This window comes from Caenorhabditis elegans, chromosome II (genome assembly GCF_000002985.6).
Source record: "Caenorhabditis elegans chromosome II".
NCBI lineage: Eukaryota > Metazoa > Nematoda > Chromadorea > Rhabditida > Rhabditidae > Caenorhabditis > Caenorhabditis elegans.
In genome coordinates, this window is record NC_003280.10 from 14344501 (window position 1) to 14365605 (window position 21105).

Genomic DNA, 21105 nt, shown 5'->3' on the forward strand with positions numbered 1-21105 from the left:
AAAATACGGTGGGAAACCGGAGGGAATTGTAAAAAACAAAAAAAAATATCTGAAAATCTTATTAATAATTTACGAATTTAACCCGACTCAAACAACGATCTCAAAAAATTGTCTACTACTACAAAATCACTAAATAATAACTAGAAAAAAATTCCTAAAGATAAAATTAATAATTACAGAAAAAATACAGGGACAAAGGGAAAATTTAATCCATTTTCGGCGCAAAACTTGATCCACAAGAGCATCCTTTTTCGGCAATCGGATTATTGACAATTCGAAATGAAGATTTCATTAAATCTTCCACGAAATCCACGGTGGCGCCTTTGAGAAAGCCAAGGGAGAGCTGAAAATTACAATTTTTAAAAACACAGAAAAATTGAATGCTTTAAATTTTTGTTACACGAAAATAGATTTTTCTAATAAACTTTTTTAATTGTTTTTCTTATTTTAACATTTTTCAGAAAATTTTTTTTGAATCGAAAAAATTGCCTTTTGGGCGAAATTTTCTAAACCGTTGTTTTTAATTTTAAAATTTTTCGGCAAAGTTTAGAAAAAAACCGAAAAAATTGACTTTTGTGAGAAATTTTTTTTGAATATTCGCTACGATTTTTCTCATCAATTTTAACATTTTTTACACGTTTTCACCTCATCCACCACAATTTCAGCTCCATTCTCTGATGATTTCCATAATAAATCGTCGTTGTTAATTTTTTTGTCCAATCGAATTTTATACTCAAATCCCGAGCATCCACCTCCATCCACCTCAAGTCGTAGGCGTTCTCCGTTATCAACGACTTCCTTGAAGAATTAATTTTTTAAATTAAGGTTTTTTTCTAGTCATTGAAAAAAATTGAATTTTCGAACAATATTCACAAAATTTTTTAACTTTCTTTTTTGAAAATCGGGGTTTCTCTGAAAAGCACTACAAATCAAAAGTATACAATTTTTTTGTAAAAAAAACACCGGAAATTAAATGCTTTGAAAAACTTTGAAAAATAGGAAAGTGCCGATTTTTTTCCGAAAAAAAAAACTGGAAAATCGAAATTTCTCGTTTTTCCATTTACAATATTTCTAATTTTCAAAAAAATTGGGCGCCCAAGGACAGACTAACTTTAAGCCTGCTCGCTGCCTTATTCGTCACTTTAATCTCTTGCTCGGTGAGCATCCGATGAGCCTGTCGGGTTACTGTACAAGCCATTAGTCTGCCGATTTTTTGTGTGAGCATTTCGAGAAAATTCTGAAAAAAAAATCTGAAAAAAGTTGAATTTTACATCAAAAAGATAGATTTTCGTGATTTTTGAAACATGGAAAATATTTTTTTAAAAATGCCGAAAAATGAAAAAAAATTATTTTAAAAATTTAGTTATTAAAGATACATGGAGAAAAGCACCTATTTGAAAGAACGTAAGGCAAAGCAAGATTATTAAAGCAATTTTTGGGCAATAATTTGGGGAGAGGGTGAGTGTTGAGATTAACATTGTTTTGGAAATTTGTCTGAAAACGGAAAAAGAGATAATAATGTACATATAGGGATATCTAAAAATCTAGAACAAAGAATAGAAGAGAAGAAGTTAGAAATGAGTATACATGAACTGGAAAAAAATAGAAAAAATAGGGATTTTATGGTGGAAAATGCAAACTTTTCAGCGAAAATTTCAGTTTCAAGAAAAGATCTTTCAATATTGCTACAAAAGTTCTATTTTCTCGGCTAAACTAATCAATGTTTGCAGAAAAATGCGAACTCTTGCAGTAAAACATTGAGGCCACACGAAAAGGGGAGCAGAACGAAAAGGGGATCTGCAAAAAGGGGATCTGCGAAAAGGGGAGATACGAAAAGGGGAGCAACGAAAAGGGGATCTGGCACTGTGCCAAGCGCTATTTTTCTCGAAGAAAACGATACAACGATGCTCCGATGTTACGCGTCGCGTGTTGTTAAGCGTATCTTCTAGAAGAAAATTTCAAAAATCAACGTGCGTTGCGTGAGAAAAATTGCGTTTTGTGCGTTTGGCACAGTGCCAGCTCCCCTTTTCGTTGCTCCCCTTTTCGTATCTCCCCTTTTCGCAGATCCCCTTTTTGCAGATCCCCTTTTTGCAGATCCCCTTTTCGTTTTGCTCCCCTTTTCGTGGGGCCTCAAAACATTTTGATGCAAAAATTTTAGAAATATTGTTTTAATGTCCATTATCTATATTACGGGAGCACATGAATGCGTATTGCACAACATAATTGACGCGCAAAATATCTCGAAGAGAAAACCACAGTAATTTTATAAAGTACTACTGTAGCGCTGGTGTCGATTTACGGACATCATTTGAAAACATAAAAAAGACAACAAAAAAAAAAACGAAAAACCAATTCGAACACAAATTTGTATAAAAAATAAAAATATATTTTTTTGTTTGTTTTTTTGTTGTCTTTTTTTTGTGTTTTCTTTCGATATTTCATCGATTAATAAATGATGTCCGTAAATCGAAACAAGCGCTACAGTAATATTTTAAAGAGTTACTGTAGTTTTCGCTACGAGATATTTTGCGCGTCAATTATGTTGCGCAGTACGCATTCTCGAAATTTAGTGTTCCCGTAACATTTAGTTTTGTTGTGGCTTTTTTCGTATTTTTTCCAAAAATTCTCGAATTCTTGATTTCTACAAATGTTCCGTCTTTTTTATCTTCGTGGATTTGTCGAAGAAGACGGCGTCGGGAGTGTTGGACTCTGCTGAGTGGATCGAATTCTCTGTCTTTCGAATCTCCGCTCCATTTCATCCAGGAGTTTCGGCATATAACGGATCACTAGCTTTACACTTCCGACTGCGGATTTCAGAAGATCAACTGCTTTTTCGTGGCATTCGGCTTCCACGTTCTGAAATTTTTTTAAAGTTATTTTTTTGAATCAAAGTTTTTTTTCTAATTCGAGTTATATTCTTCTACTAATTAAAAGTGTAGTTGTTTTCAATTTTAAAAAATGAGAATAAATTGTTCATTTTTTCGAAAAAAAATATTAAGAAAAATTTATAATGTTCTTTTATATGGAAATCTTCGTAAACCGAAAAATTCTGTCTTTTATTACTGGTTCCTTTACTTTTTTCCGGTTTATTTTCTGAAAAACACTAAAAATCTGAAATCTTCGATAAAAAAACACTTAAATTAAAGTAAGTTTCGTTTTTTGCTTAAAAAAATGAATTTTTAGATTTTTTTTTCATTGAAAAACATTGAAAAATCAATATTTTTCGATGTTTTTTTTCCGAAAAAAACTAAAAAAAAATTGAATTAAACATTTAACCCACCACTCCGTTGACCGCAATAAGTTGATCGCCTCGTTTGAGACCTCCGTGTCTGTCGGCTACGCCACCAGGGATTATTCTGCAATTCAAATCGTTTTTTTTAAATTATAAAATCATTAAATATTTTTATATCTGCACCTGGAGATGTAAATCGGTGAATTTTGCTCCTTGCCGCCCATAACATTGAATCCAAGCCCTTGATCGGTTTTTGGGAGCTCAACGATACGTGGATGCGCGTGGCCTTCGGCTGCAGCAAACGCCGCCACTGTTGCTTTAGCTGTTGCGGCGGCTTTTATCTGAAAAATGTTTAGTGTTTTTTTTTGTTTTCTGTTGTTCAAAAACGGCTCAAAATTATTTCGAAAAATAAAAAAACTACAATTTGAAATTTCGACAACTTTTAATTATCAAGGTTGGCGGCAATTGTCGCTCGGCTTTTTTTTTGCCAAATTCGGCAAATTGCCGATTTGCCATAATTTGCATTTCCGGCAATTTGCCGATTTGCCGAAAATTTTGATTTTCGCCGAACTACCGATTTTCCGGAATTTTTTGTAGGGATTTTCATTATACGGAAACACTTAAAACTGTGCCTTTTTGAATTTTTTAAAATTTAAATTTTGAAAATTCCAAAAAAAATGTGCAAAACCACAATTTGCAGATATGGCGGAAGTATTAATTCGGACAGTTTGCCAATTTGCCGGAATTATCAATTCCGACAATAAGCCGATTTTCCAGGAATTTGAATTCCGGCAATATGCCGATTTGCCGGAAATTTCAATTCCGGCATTTTTGTCAGTTTTATCAAAAAAAACTGAACCTCTGGCGTTGTATCCGCATCAATTGATTCATAAACAGTCTCATAGACCTCTCGGACGGCACCGAAAAATTCGGATTGTAGCACCTGCTGCAGCGATGCCAATTTTGCATTATTGACCTCTCCAGTCTTCTGAACGTGCTCCATGAGCTCTAGAATACGCTGAACGTCCCGCTCCAAATTCGGACCATCCGGGTTATCCATCTGGAAGATTTGGTTGGAAAGGAGGGGAAAAATAGGACGGAAATAGGTAAAAATGGCAAGAAAACCAATTAAAAATTACAAAATTAAGCTATCCAGAGCGGAAAAACATTATTTACTATTCTAATTGACCATAGCCCGTCAGAAAATTATTAAACACAACAAAACCAAAAAAAAAATCGACAAAAAATTAAATTTAAATTTCATGTCGCAGCGTGTGCTTCTGAGACAATTCCAGCGGAATCACATTGAACGTCATTTTGTACAAATCCACGTCTTTCCTATACTCGTATCCCTTCATCTCCTCAATTTCATAGTCCGGATCGCATTTTTCCTGGGAGATACGAACGATTCCGTCGCAATGGGCACGCAGAAGACGTTCTCCGCGATCGTTTTCATAGTAAACCTGAATAACTTCTCAATAATCAAAGATATTTGATAATAAATCTTACATTTAACCCTGGATGATAATTCATTTTGAATTGATTCACCAGCAAATCGTCTTTTCGCACAACTTCTCCGTCTTTCCGGAAAATTCCACGGAACGGGAGATTCTTTGGTGGTCGTAGAAGTCCGCGAATTTGTTGAAAACTACCGGTGAATCCCTTGAGGCCCATCTGAATATTTAAATTTGAATTTAGATAATTTTAATTGTTAAATTATAATTTTGAGTTGCATTGCATCACTAGAAAGATATTTTATTGAAAATTAACGTTTTTCAGCATTATTTAATGCTTTTTAACGATTTAAACAATTTTCTCATTTAATTTATTGATAAAATATTGAGAAATGTTTAATTTTAAGCATAAAATGAATAAATCCTGCTCCGGAAAGTCCGATAAATGCTTAATTGTTTTGGAGACTACGGTCAACATTTTTTGTACGCAGTACGCAACGTGTACTGCAGACCGTAGTCGAGAAAACCTGCGCATCTAACTGTCTTCCTCGCGCCAATTTTGTTTCGAAATTTCTTTTTTGGCTGTTTTTCGTGTTACTTTTTGCCGGATTTTTGCCGTTTTTATATGATAGAAATATTATGTTTTGTGTCAAAATAGGTAAATTTTCCATATAAAACCTGATGATTCAAAAAATTTTGTGAATTTGAAGTCCAAAAATGTGGAATTTCAAGCCGACACTCACGAAAAATTTTCACATTGTGCATACGTTATAGTTTTTAGAATACAGAAAAAAACAATATAGTATTTCTGAGTGTCGCATTTTTGAGTGGTTTGTATATTAGTATATTTTCTTGCAATTTAAATGTAATTTTCGAACTTTTTTTTCGAGATTGGAACATATTTTTACCTTCTGCAAAAATATTCTGTTCTTTTTACGTTTCCCGAACTTAATAATTGTTTTTCAGAACCAATCCAAACAATCCGCAGCAATGGGAAAGCGAAAGTCGAAGAGAAAGGCTCCAACCAAGGCAAAGGCTGTAATGCCACTCGACACCCAATTCAACTGTCCGTTTTGCAATCATGAACGCGTTTGTGAAGTGAAAATGTACTTTCTAAGGAAAATCGTTTCAAAAAAAAACGTAATAATTTTCCAGGGATCGCGAAAAGAATGTCGGTTATATCTCGTGTCGTGTCTGCTCTGAAGACTTCCAAACAAACATCAACTACCTCTCCGAGCCAATCGACGTCTATTCTGATTGGGTGGATGCCTGTGAGCAGGCAAATAACGCCTGAATATTCCCCATCCGTCAATCTTAAATTCTTATACGACCTCCTTATAAGCCTCCAAAATCCCCATCGCGTTGATCTCTTTGCTTTTCTCAGTAATTCTATTTCCTTCTATCCCCAATTCATCCACACACTTTCTGGATCATCATTGCAGCACGCCTCGAAAACCGGTCCTTCAATTCTCACGAGAATGGTATCCTCGAGCTCGTTTTTGTGTGTAAATAACCAAATCAGCACATCACCATTTTTTGTACAATACTTTATTTTTCATCATTTTGTTTCAAATTTCTTTGGCTCAAAGCTATATAAAAAGTTGAACTTAAAAATCAAAAATGGTAAGTTAGCTAGAAATGCAACAAGGAAATACATGCAATATTCTGAATTCTAAAAAAAAGGAAAATATCATCCCTCGATAGTATTAAGTTTTACACATGCTTCAATCAGGCAACCGACGGACCACGCCTGGGCAGCACAACTCTGCATACAGTATTCTCCATCAGCATTTGTCAGTTCCGGTAGTGACCTCCATGGTGATGAAATGATGTGCTTGTAAGCATTGCCGAGTCGCTCCTGGACTTGCCGGATCGCATACTGCTTTTCGGATCCTCCGAGGATATCACCGATTCTCAGCCGAGCTTGGAGATAATACCCGGCGACGAAGAGCCATTCAGGGCCCTGATGATAATTCCATCCTTTTGCCGTCTTCTTGTCAGTCCCATCATCATCATTGTTGTAGTAGCCGTTGTAAGCCCAATCTGTTGGATCAAGGGTCTTCATTCCAAGTGGTCCAAGAAGAACTTCAGCTGAATCCAATGCCTTCCATGCTTTCTTAGGATCCATAAGATCTGGAGCAACTGCTAATGCAATTCCAAAGTTGCAACGAAGCTGGAAGTCGGTGAATCCTAGTGTGGAACCGACAGAATCCTTGATGATCTCCCGACGATTTACAAACTCCGCATAGGAATCTTTATCAACAAAGAACTCCTTCTCAAAGTTTTCTCGGATCTTCTGAGCCCAGAAGCCCCACGTCCACTCGTCGCTAACTCCGGATCTCTGGATCACACCTTGCTCCTTCCAATTCTTCAAGCTTTTCAGTGCTCTGTAGGCAAGTCCCTGTAGCTCGACGGCCGCTCCATCTCTCGGCGTCGCGGGTTCTCCTTTATTTCCGGCTCTTTCACTACTTCCCATCTTGTCCATCCATGTTCCACAATTCCAGCGATTACCGCCGTAGATGAAGCCTGTGGTGCGAGAGACGCCGGCGGTCACCTGGAATAGAGGACGTTGTCAAAAAAATTATTTGAAGAACGAAAATGTTTGATTTTATTTTGTTCGTTTTCCCCCGAGAATTTGAAAGTTTTTGTTTTTGGAAAATCAAAAACGAAATGTTACGATTTTTCGGTATTCCGAGAATCAAAAAAGAGATTTTTTTCAGAAAATCGAAGAAATTTTTTTTTTAATTCTATTTTTTTGGTTGTTTTTTTCAGAATATTTTTTGTCGATTTCCAGTACATAAAAAAAAGGAAAAAATATTTTTTAAATTAGCAAACTAGTTCAGAATTATTTCAAAATTTTGCTTAAATTTGTTTACCAGAAAAAAATTTCAATTGGTTTTCGAAATTGAAAAAACAAAAACTGTACCTGGAATCCCTCATCTCTCATTTGTTCGTCGATTTGTGGTCCGGCACTTCTCTCCCTGTAGTCAATCCCAGCGAAATGCTTGTCAAGTGCCTCATAAATAGTTTCAATAAGCATCTGTTGCACTTCTCCCTCTCCATAGACACTATCATCATTCGGGTAGATTCTGCGCACTGGATCCTCAAGAATCCCGACTCCATTTGGCGCCGATTCCACGTATTTCACAATCGAAACCAGCCAGAACCACGTGGCATCTCTACAATTATATCTGGCACCAATTCCCTCGGCTAGAAGATTCGGTATGAGTCCATGACGAATAGCGCCGGCAAATGAGAGAATGATTTGACGGGCTTCCTGGAATCGGCCAGTTGATAAAAGGCATCCCGGCAAGGCGATAAATGTGTCACGACCCCAATTTCTCCAGATTCCAACAGCAAAGTGGGATAGCCCGGCGGCCAAACTTGATGGATACTGATCTTCAATTTGGAGGGAAGTCGGAATCGGTGCGAGACCGGCTCCAGGAATGTATCCAAGGAATGAGAGAGTTGAGATGGCCAAGTGTCGGACTAACGCGGATGACGAGGAGATTTGCCTGAAAGAATAACGAAATTAAATTTTCATAAAAATGTGTTTTTTCTGAAATTTATTTTTTTCAAATTCTCGGTTTTTTTGTTTTTAGAAAATCGAAAAAGCGCAAATGTTCGGTTTTTTATCAGTATATCGAAAAATTCCATCTTCTAAATAGTTTTTCGAGAAATTGTCATTTTTGCATACGCCGACTCAATTTTTTACTTAATTCCGATTGGAAAACAAATCAACATTTTTGAAAAAAACATTTAAAAATACGAAATTTCCTTTACAATGGTGATAATTACGGTAAAATTCAGTTTTTTGGAAAATAAAGGCCATAAAATCATAAGTTTACCACGAAAATTCAAAATTTACAAGTTTAAAAAAATTTTTCGATTTTTCCAGAAAAATTCAAATTATTCAGTAATTTTCGATCATATCCAAATTTTTATATAGAACTTATAAAAATAAAACTCCAGTTTCCTCGACTTGTTTTTTTAAATATATTTTTTTTTACATATATTAAAACATATTTTTGGAATTAAAAAAAAATGACTCATCGCTTTGTTATTTTTTTTTTCGACGTGAGCAAAATTTTTTCTAAAACGAAACACAAAAACTCACGGAGCCATTCTCTTCAACGCCTCTTTACGAATTTTTCCGTAAATATAAGAAACGAGTAGTTCAAAATAGCACGGACGGAGGTAATAAGGCACATGATCCAACGGTGCAAAAAATTTTCTGATAGCCTCTGAAACTTCTCCGAGCTTCTCGAATTTCGCCAATCTTCCGACAATATAGTCGCAGATCCACGTCCCATCACGGAGATTTTGGCACAATGGATGCCCGAGGTCGTTATCATCGCGGATTTTTTCGAGGACTGGCACGAGGCCCTGAAGGCCGCAGTAGACGAATTTTCCGAAATTCGGAACATCGTATCCGCCTTGTTGTATCGTGGCATAGTCCTCGGATTCACAGTGGAATAGAAGATTTGGGAATGATTGATATGTGAGACGAGAGAGAGCAGAGTCAAATTCAGATTGTTCTGGAGCTGAAATTGTACGTTAAATATTAGTTTTTTGAATGAAAATCTCTTACTAATCGAGTTATGAATCATATTAAAAGCTTTAGTTGCTTCATCAGATGGTCGAATTTTAAATCCAACAACTGATCCAGTTGGGAAATTCGTGAGCTCAATGTATCCATCATGAACCTTGAACATAGTTCCATTGTCCAAATTCACATTTTCTCGAATTTCCATCTCATAATTTTTAAGTCCTATGAGAACATCTGGATCTTCAGTTCCCCATTCCTCTTGAACCTTTTTCAATTTCATCTCGAAAATCACGTTTTCCAGCACTCCACCAATGGGAATATGCTTCAAACCGCCGGGCCAATCGATATAATTCTTGGAAAATGAAGTATGGGACACTACTACGACCGTTTCGTGGGTTCGTGGATTGTGCCGCGTGATTCCCACAATATCCGAATTCATTTGATCCACAAAAACTTGAGAATATCCGTGCTCGGCGAGCCACGTATGAAGCTTGTTGAGCAAATTCCGGCCTTCAATGATTCCCTGGCTTCTAGACACTTGATCCGGACGGCACCAAGAAGCATATGGGCGTTTTTCGGAAACCACGTGGATCTAGAAGATTCAGAATAGAACGCTTCAGCTCTTCAGTTAACTTACGTGATCTCTAATGAGCTCGTCGTAACCTCGATTACTACCTACAGCACAAGAAGCCATTGTGAGCATGGCGGCGGTTGGAAGAATGTCGAATGGGCTTCTAGTGTGAATTGGTGACGGATTGTCATGAGATTGGTCCAAGAATAAGCCGTGAGCAATCGATTTTGGAGCCAGGCGAGCCGATTTTTGCTTGAACGCCCCTACACAGTCACCTCCGTATCTGTAATTTTTAATTTCAATTTGATGGTGTTTTTTATTGCTTTATTCGTTTCGAAATTCTCTGAAAATACCGGATTTCATAATGAAACTTCTTGAAAACTTCTCAAAAAGAAGTTATGGTGGTTCAAAAAATGACCCAAAATTAGTTAAAATTTGAAATTTGATTAGTCTGCAGCTAGAAATTAATCTTCTTGAAATGACCGTCTAATTTTGGATATACAAGATAATTATCTTGCGTATTCATCTCGATTTAGGTACATTTAAGACCGATGGAGGAGGTTTGGTAAAATTAGGTAACTTCTGGTCCTCGATCGAACTTAAATGTACCTCAATCGAGTTGATTACGCAAGATAATTAACTTGTATACCCAAAATTAGACGATGATTTCAAAAAAGGTGGTTTCCAGACGCCGACCATTCAAGTTTCAAATGATAATTTTAAGTCATTTTTTGAGCCGCCACAACCTTTTTTTAGAAGTTTTCGAGAAGTTTCATTATGAAATTCGGCGTTTTCAGAAAATTTTGAGTAATAAGCAATAAAAAATTCGACTACACCACCTTGAAATAAATTTTCACGAGTTTTTACAATATTATGGAAAGTTCCTTAGAAATTCGTCTGATGTAAATATGAATCTGACATTTTAAGTCGAAATATGAAAATTTATGAATTTTCTGATTCTTGAGCCTCACGAACTTAACAGGTTGATCGTTTCGTTTTATTAGAAATCTGTGATTTTCATTTTGAAATATACCGTATTTCCTCTATTAGTCTTGCAGCCTCTATTAGTCTTGCACCCCTAGAGGTCAATCGAAAAATAGTCTTGCAGCCTCTATTAGTCTTGCAGTTTCTATTAATCTTGCACCCCTACGGGTTGATTGAAAATTAGTCTTGCATGCAAGACTAATAGTGGAATTACGGTAGCTTTTTGCCGAAATTACATGAATTTCATAATTTTTCAGGTAAAATTTTACCTATAAACCAATCGTCCCTGCTCGTGACTGTCATGTGCCGATTGAGCTTCTCGAATTAAAGACGAGATTCCTAATCTGTTCACGAACATGTTGTCGGCATGCTCACTTCCGGTGAACAATTCTGCGAAAACATAGATATCCGGCCGGACTTCTCTTGCCGTTTTCAGTAACTTTTCAGCCACGTGGATCGGCGTGCCATGAGCGTTGTCGATGCGGAGACCGTGGAAGATTCGGGCGGCTTGTTGCGTGTATTCCTTCATATATTGCCAGAGGAATGGGCTATCCGCTTCTTTGTTTCCATAATTTAGCTTTACGGAATCACCCCAGCAGACGAGCTCACGGCGGAGATAAACCTAGAAAATAATTGTTTATTTTATTCCAAAAAAAAAAGATTTTAAGACTTACCTGAGATTCTTTCAGCGCAAAATTCTTCATCGGATCACTGCTCATAACCCATCCATTAAAAGCCATTAAAAACTTTGACTTTTCTGGATCATATGCGAATTTCTCTTCTGATTTCCACCCGAGATCTGCCTCCAAATGCAGAAAATAATCAGTTGTCAACGGGTTTTCCGGAGATACAAGTCCCTTTTTCGGGCCGTTATCAGCAATTCGCTCATATGTGATTCCTCCCATCACTGCTGCCAAGCCGGCTAAAATCACTTCCCATGACTCGCGAGCGGCTTCGAGATTTTTGTTATTGAGGGCTTCTTCAAAGCTTCGAACGCATTTTTCCACTCGTTCTTCTTCTGAAAATTAAGGTAATGCCTTTTATATACATATATATAAAGCTGTTTTTTGCTGATTTATGCTTCAATACCTGACTTAGCATCTCCCCGGTGTCGATTGAAAATTCTAGCGGATCTCTCAAAGTCCACAGTGTTTCCGAATCTTCGACATTCTAAATCTTGTTCGATTTCTACATCTTCTCCGTCCAACGGGTTCGTTGTGGGACCACTAGATTGTTTGATGAACACCTCGAATAGGTTAACCATTGCCTGAAAATTGAATGTTTTTTCTTATAGTTAGAATGTTTTATTTACCTTCAAATCCACTTGATAAAACTCGTGAAGATCGGCCTTTGGCAAAACTTCTGCTCTCAGAAGATACTCGATTGCATTTACATGGTGAATATTGTCAACGACTGGTGGAACACCACGATGTTCCCACACACCTTCTCCAATCTGCTTTCCAAATTCGTGATACACTCTGTCAATTACATATGCTGGCCGAAGATGTGGACTATTCAAGCAGTTATAGGCAGACTCTGGATGCTCCAGAAGCCACGTGGCATTCTTTGCTGCGTGATTCCACACAACATCCTGTACTGTGAGTATGTTCCAGGACCGCTCAAGATCTCCCACGAGCGCTTGCACGTCTTCAAATCCGAACTTTTGATCCTGCGACTGGATGGTTTTAATCAAAGAATGATGATCACTGAGGGAATAGCTACTATTTGAGATTCCAAGCTCATGGATAGGAGTCAAATGGATCATGTTATATCCTGTCTGATGTGCAACTTCAAGTCGTTCTTTCCACTCGGAAAGCGGTCCTAGAAGCTTTGTGAGGTACGTTTGGCAAGCGATTCCATCGAGCGGCAGGCATTTTCCGTTGATCTTCAGCTCTGGCATCACCAAGAAGTATCCACTGCCTCGCTCTTCAGAATCCTCAATTTTAAACCAATATCTGAAGGATCCAGCTTCCTTGCATTCCACTTGACAGTAAACTGCCAAGTGGTCTTTTCCTTCAGACCATTCCAGAGAATTTCCAGGGCAAATAGAGGTGAAAACTTTAACTTTCTTTCCAAGAAGTGAAGAGCCGCGCTTGAATCGAACTATCCAACCTGAAAAAAGTTTAGATAAATATTTTTAATTTTATAAACAAAGAACCTTTCTCAATTTTTCTTATAACACTTTCCAAGTGCTCTCCATCTTCAAGAACAATGATTCGGATTTCTTTTTCTTCACCCATCGAGCGCTGGATTTAAAGTTTGTGGTCGTTGTATTGGCCTGAAGTTTCATTTTTAATAAACTCCAATTTAAAAAATAAATATAATAAAGAAAACTACGAAAAGCTGTTGGTGCGCGTGGTCTGAATATGAGGGCATTATGACCCAACAGAACAACATGTTTTTAGAGAAAATAGGTAGTCAAAGATGAAAAGTCAACAAAAACAATAAAAAATTTGTGATAAGAGATCGCTATCTTTTTGTCTTTTAATCAATGGGAATTAGAGAATGAGATTAAATCTTTCAAGGACGAATATTGATTTCTAAAAAACATAATGCTTGTTTTATTGAACTTTATCTATTCATGTAAAAGGAGGTAAAGATTTTAATATTTTTTATAGGTAAAAAATCCTCCAAGAACAGAACTGCGGAAACCCATAGTTTCCTCAACCAACCTATCGATTTTCTATATTTCGAGGGCCACCCGAACGCGTTGAGCCATCGAAAAGTGTAGCACATGGCAGCGCAACGTGACTTTCTTCATCGTTTTCTTCTTTTTCTCTCCTTATTTTTTCGATTTAAAAAACCGCGGCGTGCGTCAAGTGTGGTATTTTGTGTGCACTACGGCGTGGGGTATGTTGTTTGCGGACCAAGAAGATTTGAACGTGTTTTTTGTGTTGCTTCTCTGATTTTCTCAGCTGGAATTTATCGATTTTTTGATATTTTTTTATATTTTCAGACTTTATAAAATATTTGCTTTAATTAAAAATGAACAGAATATGTTGCTTCATCACCTTTTTTTCTAACTTTCAAGCTAAACTTAATGCTTTGGACTAAATAGTTGTATTTCTGAATTCCAGGCGAGTGCATCTGCCAATGAATTCGTAATAACACTAAGGATGACAGCCGTATCAAACATAGTTGGTTTTGTCCTTAATTGCTAAAAATCTAAATTTAAATTTTATCGGCGTCTTTCAACATGAACGGTGGAATGATGCGTGGCAATCAGATGCCGAATGTTACTCTAACAATTCAACCATCTACATCGTCAATGCAGAATTCTCAGCCGAGAATTATGAACAATCACCACCATCCGCATAATCGATTTCAAAGAGAACATGTGATGCCAGACGTGATGGGTGATGGTCCTGGACGGCGGTTGAGGAAGAATGTGGCAAACGTTAGAAGACATGTGGATTATGTTTCTACTGTATTGAACCATTGCGAGGTAGATATTTCATAAATAAAATTTCCTAGTTATTCTTGTAAATCGTTCAGAACCGACTTTGGCAATATGGCAAACAACGGATTCTTCAACAACCCGATATCTTATACCAACAATATGCCGTCCCTGCAGATTCAACTCCTGATGTTCCAGTGGATTGCATATTGACAAAGTTCATACGAACGGCCATGAATAAAGTCAAATGCCCGGTTTATAGTGTTTGCGTGAGTTTTTAATGCTGTTTTTGCACAATTTTAAAATTAAAATTGTATATATCTCAAATTTCAGTGGTCGCCAGAGGGTAAACGATTGATCACAGGATGCCAAACTGGCGAGTTCACACTGTGGAATGGCACAGCCTTCAATTTCGAGACGATTCTTCAGGTAAAGCACACAACCCGATGGATTACGATTTTGTATATTATGTTCACCTTTTTATGCTCAACCAATAAAGTATTCACATCGTTTCTAATGCGGCATTTCGCGGTATTTGATGTGAATAAAAGGTTTTCATTTGGCATTTTCTAAGTTTTGTGCACACAATCAGACGTGATAGTAGAAAAGTTTGAAAAAAAACGGACTTGTCGTTGAAATATTTATATATGCGCAAGAGTTCGAAAGTTCTAATCGCATAAAATTATAATTCATTTTTTGAGCTTTTGAGACAGAATCATGCTCAAAATAAAATAACTTTTTAGGCTCATGACTCTGCGATTCGGGCTCTAAAATGGGCATCCAACGAGCAATGGCTTTTAAGTGCGGATCAAGGTGGATATGTGAAATACTGGCAGCCGAACATGAACAACGCGCACATGTTTTCAGCACACAAGGATGAAGCCATCAGAGGTCTGGCGTAAGTTATGAGTTTGGTGACCTAAATAATTATTTGTTCAATTTATAGGTTTGCTCCAACCGATGTAAAGTTCGCGACAGCTTCCGACGACGGAACTGCTCGTGTCTGGGATTTTGCTCGCTACACCGAAGAACGTGTCCTTCGAGGCCACGGAGCCGAAGTTCGATGCATAGATTGGCATCCAACAAAAGGTCTGATCGCGACAGGATCTCGTGATACTCAGCAACCTGTTAAAATCTGGGATCCAAAGTCCGGTTCTTGCCTAGCAACGTTACAAGAGCACAAGAGCAGTGTGATGGCGGTAGAGTTCAATAAGAATGGAAATTGGTTGTTGACTGGCGGAAGAGATCATTTGGTGAAGATGTACGATATTCGGATGATGAAGGAAATGAGGACGTACAGAGCGCACAAGAAAGAAGTAATTTGTGAGTTTTTAGGCTTCTCGTCGAATTTATTTACATACATGTTTCAGCTCTCGCATGGCATCCGATTCATGAGGGTCTTTTTGTGTCTGGTGGTGGAGATGGTTCAATAGTCTACTGGATGGTTGACGGAGAGAAAGAGATCGGACTGCTCGAACATGCTCACGATCAAGCGATTTGGTCGATGAAATGGCACCCACTTGGACATATCCTGGCCACCGGATCCAACGACAATAACACCAAGTTTTGGGCCAGAAATCGACCAGGCGACACTGTTGAAGACATTTTTGGATTGTCCAACACCAATATGATTGGACATTTGGACAAAGAAAGAGAACCGCGAATGGCACCACCGAAGCCAAGTATCGAGACTCAAGAAACCTACAGGCCGGACACATTTATTCCTGGAATGGGATTGGATGAACATCTTTATGAACAGCTCAATAGAGATCATAACATGATGACAACTGATTCGACTCTACTGGTACCTGATGATCTTACAAGACAGAACTTTGCTCCCATGATCGGTGCAAAGCGAACGTTGATCAAGCAACCGCCTGCCAAGAAAGCACAGAGGCAATTCGAGAGAATGTGGAATAATTCCAAAGGAATTGGTGCGGGTTCTGACGATTTCACAACGATGAAAGGTGGATTGGGACGTGAAGACGCCGAAGGTGCACAGTTCGGACCTTCAAAATCGTTTCTGGGACCTCCGACGACGGGAGGATCGCTGTTAGGTCCAAGTCAGCCAAGACCTCAAGAGTTTCGATCTGTACCTCCACCACAGCAGCAGCAAGGTCCACCTCCAAATTGGAGACATCAGGGGCCTCCGATGTCTGGGCCAGGACAAGGATACGGACCGCCGGGTAGAATGGGTGGAAATCAAGGAGGATGGCAAAGGCCTCCACCACAAGGATCCTATGGAGGGCAGGGACCACCACAAGGGTCGTATGGAGGACAAGGGACACTACAAGGATCCTATGCATCTCAGCAAGGACCTCCTCCACGACAAATTCAGCACATTCCATCCGATATTGACTACCGAACCGCTCCATCATCGTCAAATGGATCTACTGGCGATGTGGATATGCGTACGATGGTTCCCAACCAACCGCCTTCTGGTGAGCCGGAGCATTGGAGGGGACCTCCGCCAGTTTCTCACCAACAACAGAGCCAGCAGCAGCATCCACCTCCGATCAACATGCAAAGGATGGACCCAAGAAGAGATCCGAGAATGTTAAGTGGAAGGGTTGGTTTTTCGTTAATCTTTGTTCTTTAAAAAATGGGTAATTTCAGTCTGATCAATTGAGCCCATCCGGTCCGCCACCGCAACAACAACAATCATCTGCACAACAGGGAGGAAAAAATCAGTGGATGCCGCAATTTGAAGCAGGCCAAAACCAAAACCAAGGAAATTACGCTGGAAATCGAGGTGGAGGTGTTGGCGGACGAGGGAGAGGTCGGGGGCAGCCGTATTAAACATTTAAACTGGGAGAGCATGGGAGTTAGCCCGCTTTCTATTATTGTTATTACTTTTTCTTTGCGAAAAAATGTTGTGATTGACCCAATACCGATCAATTTATTTTTACCCCTATTTCCCAGTCGTTATACCATTTTTTCTTATATTTCTTTTTTCTTTTCTATTTTTTTTTCATTGAATGAATATTTATGTTCTTGTTTTTTGTTGAAAAATCACTTTTTCTCGGTTTATAACCATTAATTAATTTTATAATTATGAAAAATTCAATTACCCCTTAAAAGTGTGTTTCATTTTTTTTGTGTTTTTTTCTGTCCGAAAAACAAAAACAAAAAACCCATTTCGATTAACTTTTTGCATTTGAATAGGACCGTGCACTTTTAAGAAATCATGCCAAAAATAAAAAAACCCAAAATATTTTAAAATTACGGCAATTTGGCACGATGTTTTAACAAAATAATCCAAAAAAACGACGTTATATTTTCTATCAGTTGTCACGATATTTCGGAAACATATTCATTTTCCATATTTCAGAAAAATGTCATCTCGAGCAAAGAAGAACAAGCCGTCAAGACCGTCATTCGACGATGAGCTGACCATTTGGGAGTTCATTCACGAAAATACGTGTAATATGGAGATGTTCAATGAGGTTAATTTGGATTTGTTCAAGGAATATCTACAGGAACATGAGTCTGTTTTCACGGCAGAGCAGCTTTACGAGTAGTAAGTTTTTCTTTTTCATTTGGATTTTTTTCACTTTAACGACACGAAAAGCTTTAATTTTCAAATTTTCAGCTACGTCACAACAATGAAAGCCACTCTCTACAAATGCGAGATGGAACCAGAAAAAATGCTCACTCTTTACAAGAATCTGGAGATCGAGGTGACTCCGCATGTCGAGATTCTACTGGAGGCCAAATTCAAAACTGTTCTGCGTGTTGACTCAAATAGACGTCTTCAGAAGTTCTCCGACTTTTCAGCAAGGCCAGTCACTTGTGGATCCGTATCGAGAAAAGAGAAAGTACCGGAAACTATTCCAGAAACACTTGAAGAAACCGTCCCAGAAACCGTCCCAGAACCCGAACGTCTTCAAAATCGAATGCCGCTAGATGTGGAAATTTCTGATTCCTTCGAGAAGGCAATGTGGAATCATGTCTCCCAGAACGCCGCCCGTCTAACCGGAAAATTTTTGATGACTGAACAATTTTGGGCCGAGCTGCTCCAATCACAACCGAATATTCCCATCAAGTCGGCTCACATTGTGCTCCACCATTTCAACGAAATGATGCTCGAGAACCTTTGGAAGCAGGCGATGGATCCGGATGCGAAACTGCAGATATTAAAAGACTTGTCGGTGCCATTGAGCTATCATCAGCGTAAATGGATTCTCGACAATGATCGGCTTGATGTGGCTTTGTCACTCGACGGATATGTAGTCAGCTGGGATATTGTGCGAGACCAGCCAGCTCCACGTAGCAAAATTCTTACCTGGACCCCAAGAACTCCGATGAGGAACAGGTATTGGAAAATATCATTTTTTAAGTTTAATTATAATTATTTCAGATCTCCCAGTCTTATGGTATTTCACGACGATATTCGTCCACCATCTCCGATTCAAGTCGTTTCGGATCCAACATCTTCATATTTCCGTTCAAGAGCTTCCACGGATCAACCAGGACCTTCAAGCCATCGATCACAGTCAGCTAATGTACGTGAAACGTATGCGCCGAAAAAGATTCAGAAGCGAGAAAAATTCACACTCGACGATCATATGTGTGCATGGAAGTTCGTCCATGAGAAGATTGTCGAGGCAAAGAAGGAAGGTGTCCAGTTGATGCCAAAGGGAATCGCGTTCTGGAGAGATTTTGTCAAAGTCTCACGATCGTCGAAATCTGCAACCAATTGGAGTTCGCACTTTCGAAAGATCATGTGCCCAGCACTCCACGAAATGCCACTTCACAAGAGAACAATTCTCTATCTTCTCAAGCATATTGATATTGAAATTGATGAGGAGGCTGAGAAGCTGTAAGTTAAGATATCGTTCATAATCCATCGTATAAATAATCCTTTTCAGCATCGAGCGAAAGTTTAACGTGAAGCTCCGTGTTGGCACAGACCGTAGCTTGATTTCTTATAGGCTCTTGGATGCGGTTGTGAAGGGAGAAGTGGTTGAGAAGGACAAAAAATCGGAAGAAGCTCGTGAGATAGAGGCCATTGATGTTGATGATGGCGATGCGGATGTAAAACAAGAAGTGGTTGAGAAAGACGGAAAAGCGGAAGAAGCTCCTGAGCACGAGGCCATGGATGTTGAGGATGACGATGAAGATCTGGATGAAACGATTCCACTAGAATCAGATGAGCAGATGATGGATGAAAATCTCGATACATCGGTTGCTTCTAAGAAAGAAGCAATGGACGTCGACGAATTGTCTAACAAAATGACGGATGCTGTGAACAATCTCCAGAAATCTATCACCGAGAGTACAAACGAGACTACCGTTCTCGAAGGTGCAGCTGCTGCTGTGATCTTGCTCTCTGAGTCGCTTCAAAATTTCTCCAGGGTGGGAATGGAGGTAATTTTACACTTGAATTATAATCTTAAAGACTGAATTCAATTGTTTTTTTTTTCAGAAATCGTCCTCCGACGTCTCATCATCATCTGAGCCAGTGTCATCAGCCGAGCCAGCTGCCGCTGCGCTCGTGCCGTCTGAAGCCGGTCAAGGATCTCGAGACGTTTTTACATCACAATCCGACTCAACGATTCCAGAGTCTTCTAGCTTTGATGAGCTGCTTCCAAATTCGTGCAGGGTGAAAATGGAGGTAATTTTAACCTGAATTCACTTGGATGATGATTTTAAAATACTGATTTAAAGTTTTTTTTTTCAGAAGTCATATTCCGACATCCCACGATCAGCTGAGCCAGTGTTCAAGGTTCCTATGATACCAAATCGCCTATCCCACAGCGCCTCCAATGGTTTAAAGCCGGCCGAGATTTCTCCAATTTTGGTGGATTATGATGCTCTGAACTCGCAAGTCGTTCAGCAAGTCTTGGACGATGCCGACGATAAAGATTTGGAATTGATACACGAAGCGTTGGAGAAAGCTTTTGGAAATCAGGAAAATTGGACTGACGTAAGAAAAAAAGAAATAATAGAAATTTTATCGGGTTTTTTTTTTCCAGAAGTCCACAGCGAAGACCGTTACAATCGGCACAATTATCAAGGCGATTGAGACCAAATTCACAGGAATCTCTCGTGAAGTTCTTCTGGAACAGAAGGAATCCATTGTGGAAGAGGTTCTCGGCAACGTCGAGAACGAGAAGGTTCTCGAAGTGCGCACAGAAGCCATCCGGGAAGCGCTCATTGAGGCTGATTTTGGGCCAACCAATTAAATAGATTTTGAAGTTCTGTTTTTTTCTTTTTCCCATTCAATTTCTCTCACAGTTAATGGGCTTCTCTCATTCCTTACCCCTCGCCCTAGTCATAAATAACTGTTTAACATTTTTTTCTATTCTTCTTTTCAATTTTTCTCAACATTTATGGATTTTCCATTCCTTTCCTCTAGTACAATTGTGTTCAATTTGTTGTTCTCTAAATGGATCTCCCGTTCATTACAAAAACTGGTTAAATAACACTTCTCCAAATGAACGTGTTTTATTCATTTTTTATTTGTCAAATAAACATTTTAAGCTTTAAGTTAACTTTTTTAATTTTTTTATTAAATAACTTCGAACACGGGAATTTTTTATATCAAAAGGTGCCTACTACAGTAATCAAAAGTTAAAGGAACATGGCTTACAGGTTACGGGTCTCGCAGCGAAATTCTAGCTTTGAAACATTTGTCATATTTTTTTCCCATGATCATGATAAATACGTTCCCCATATTTGTTACAAAATATAAAACAATTATTTTCAAATTTCCCTTGTGAATGCTGGCGCGTATTCGGTTTGGCGTCTTTTCCGTCCACCCGCAGTGCTCTTTTCTGCCGGCAAAACACAATTTCTCCCCTTCTCAGCAATTCAGAGAACGCGTCCTCATCGATTTTTGCTTCTGGCTGCAGGATTTATCTCCATTTTATTTAAAATATCAATATGGTTGATATTTTGAACACAAATTTCAAT

The 21105-nt window shown here is 38.5% G+C and overlaps 7 protein-coding genes across 10 annotated transcripts; 3 read left to right on the forward strand and 4 right to left on the reverse strand.

Moving 5' to 3' along the window:
- Positions 1-44: 44 nt before the first annotated feature.
- Positions 45-1237, reverse strand: Y54G11A.9 (Core domain-containing protein). The gene is made up of 3 exons (NM_001393230.1): positions 1112-1237; positions 646-798; positions 45-343 (listed from the first exon to the last, which is right to left on the reverse strand). Exons 1-3 carry the CDS (start codon positions 1223-1225, stop codon positions 206-208), a joined length of 405 nt encoding a protein of 134 aa, NP_001379045.1. The 5' UTR covers positions 1226-1237; the 3' UTR covers positions 45-205.
- A 106-nt stretch (positions 1238-1343) lies between these two features.
- lin-7 (Protein lin-7 homolog) lies at positions 1344-4906 on the reverse strand (the record flags this gene model as incomplete). Of its 2 annotated transcripts, NM_064581.4 has the most annotated exons (6): positions 2662-2856; positions 3284-3356; positions 3416-3573; positions 4092-4292; positions 4537-4695; positions 4742-4906. In NM_064581.4, the coding sequence occupies 4 exons, from the start codon at positions 4290-4292 to the stop codon at positions 2662-2664; spliced, it is 627 nt and encodes a 208-aa protein (NP_496982.2). The 2 variants fall into 2 exon arrangements, with proteins under 2 accessions (NP_001122664.2, NP_496982.2); NM_001129192.6 differs by lacking the exons at positions 4537-4695; positions 4742-4906 and having other exon boundaries at positions 1344-2856; positions 3281-3356.
- Y54G11A.17 (L51_S25_CI-B8 domain-containing protein) lies at positions 4386-4906 on the reverse strand (the record flags this gene model as incomplete). Its single annotated transcript, NM_001267497.2, has 2 exons — positions 4386-4695; positions 4742-4906. 2 exons carry the CDS (start codon positions 4904-4906, stop codon positions 4486-4488), a joined length of 375 nt encoding a protein of 124 aa, NP_001254426.1. The 3' UTR covers positions 4386-4485.
- A 746-nt stretch (positions 4907-5652) lies between these two features.
- Positions 5653-6298, forward strand: elof-1 (Transcription elongation factor 1 homolog). The gene is made up of 2 exons (NM_064582.10): positions 5653-5792; positions 5842-6298. Exons 1-2 carry the CDS (start codon positions 5677-5679, stop codon positions 5978-5980), a joined length of 255 nt encoding a protein of 84 aa, NP_496983.1. The 5' UTR covers positions 5653-5676; the 3' UTR covers positions 5981-6298.
- Positions 6213-13613, reverse strand: agl-1 (Glycogen debranching enzyme). Its single transcript, NM_064583.6, has 11 exons — positions 13463-13613; positions 12949-13068; positions 12103-12902; positions 11880-12057; positions 11465-11808; positions 11060-11412; positions 9873-10089; positions 9278-9827; positions 8804-9230; positions 7613-8201; positions 6213-7240 (listed from the first exon to the last, which is right to left on the reverse strand). Exons 2-11 carry the CDS (start codon positions 13028-13030, stop codon positions 6377-6379), a joined length of 4404 nt encoding a protein of 1467 aa, NP_496984.1. The 5' UTR covers positions 13031-13068; positions 13463-13613; the 3' UTR covers positions 6213-6376.
- Positions 13614-13865: 252 nt separating this feature from the next.
- Positions 13866-17184, forward strand: pfs-2 (pre-mRNA 3' end processing protein pfs-2; the record flags this gene model as incomplete). Of its 3 annotated transcripts, NM_001393231.1 has the most annotated exons (7): positions 13866-14235; positions 14286-14456; positions 14521-14616; positions 14931-15085; positions 15134-15510; positions 15558-16756; positions 16804-17184. In NM_001393231.1, the coding sequence occupies 7 exons, from the start codon at positions 13987-13989 to the stop codon at positions 16984-16986; spliced, it is 2430 nt and encodes an 809-aa protein (NP_001380152.1). The 3 variants fall into 3 exon arrangements, with proteins under 3 accessions (NP_001380152.1, NP_001379014.1, NP_001368351.1); NM_001393232.1 differs by having other exon boundaries at positions 14521-15085; positions 16804-17168; NM_001381653.1 differs by lacking the exons at positions 13866-14235; positions 14286-14456; positions 14521-14616 and having other exon boundaries at positions 15030-15085; positions 16804-16986.
- A 334-nt stretch (positions 17185-17518) lies between these two features.
- Positions 17519-20679, forward strand: tebp-1 (SPK domain-containing protein). Its single transcript, NM_064585.7, has 7 exons — positions 17519-17707; positions 17780-18502; positions 18548-19009; positions 19059-19557; positions 19616-19804; positions 19871-20116; positions 20166-20679. Exons 1-7 carry the CDS (start codon positions 17523-17525, stop codon positions 20373-20375), a joined length of 2514 nt encoding a protein of 837 aa, NP_496986.1. The 5' UTR covers positions 17519-17522; the 3' UTR covers positions 20376-20679.
- The last annotated feature ends 426 nt before the right edge of the window (positions 20680-21105 follow it).

What these genes read in the sequence shown, in the direction of transcription:
- Y54G11A.9 (NM_001393230.1), bottom strand. Translation starts at nt 1,225, where the DNA reads ATGCTCACACAAAAAATCGGCAGACTAATGGCTTGTACAGTAACCCGA. An exon ending in AGGCAGCGAGCAGGCTTAAA is followed by an intron (nt 799 to 1,111) that starts GTTAGTCTGTCC and finishes TAATTCTTCAAG; the next exon opens with GAAGTCGTTGATAACGGAGA. An exon ending in CTGAAATTGTGGTGGATGAG is followed by an intron (nt 344 to 645) that starts GTGAAAACGTGT and finishes TGTAATTTTCAG; the next exon opens with CTCTCCCTTGGCTTTCTCAA.
- tebp-1 (NM_064585.7), top strand. Translation starts at nt 17,523, where the DNA reads ATGTCATCTCGAGCAAAGAAGAACAAGCCGTCAAGACCGTCATTCGAC. An exon ending in CGTGCAGGGTGAAAATGGAG is followed by an intron (nt 19,805 to 19,870) that starts GTAATTTTAACC and finishes TTTTTTTTTCAG; the next exon opens with AAGTCATATTCCGACATCCC. An exon ending in ATCAGGAAAATTGGACTGAC is followed by an intron (nt 20,117 to 20,165) that starts GTAAGAAAAAAA and finishes TTTTTTTTCCAG; the next exon opens with AAGTCCACAGCGAAGACCGT.
- elof-1 (NM_064582.10), top strand. Translation starts at nt 5,677, where the DNA reads ATGGGAAAGCGAAAGTCGAAGAGAAAGGCTCCAACCAAGGCAAAGGCT. An exon ending in CGCGTTTGTGAAGTGAAAAT is followed by an intron (nt 5,793 to 5,841) that starts GTACTTTCTAAG and finishes ATAATTTTCCAG; the next exon opens with GGATCGCGAAAAGAATGTCG.
- agl-1 (NM_064583.6), bottom strand. Translation starts at nt 13,030, where the DNA reads ATGGGTGAAGAAAAAGAAATCCGAATCATTGTTCTTGAAGATGGAGAG. An exon ending in CCGGGGAGATGCTAAGTCAG is followed by an intron (nt 11,809 to 11,879) that starts GTATTGAAGCAT and finishes CTTAATTTTCAG; the next exon opens with AAGAAGAACGAGTGGAAAAA. An exon ending in TGAGAGATGAGGGATTCCAG is followed by an intron (nt 7,241 to 7,612) that starts GTACAGTTTTTG and finishes CCTCTATTCCAG; the next exon opens with GTGACCGCCGGCGTCTCTCG.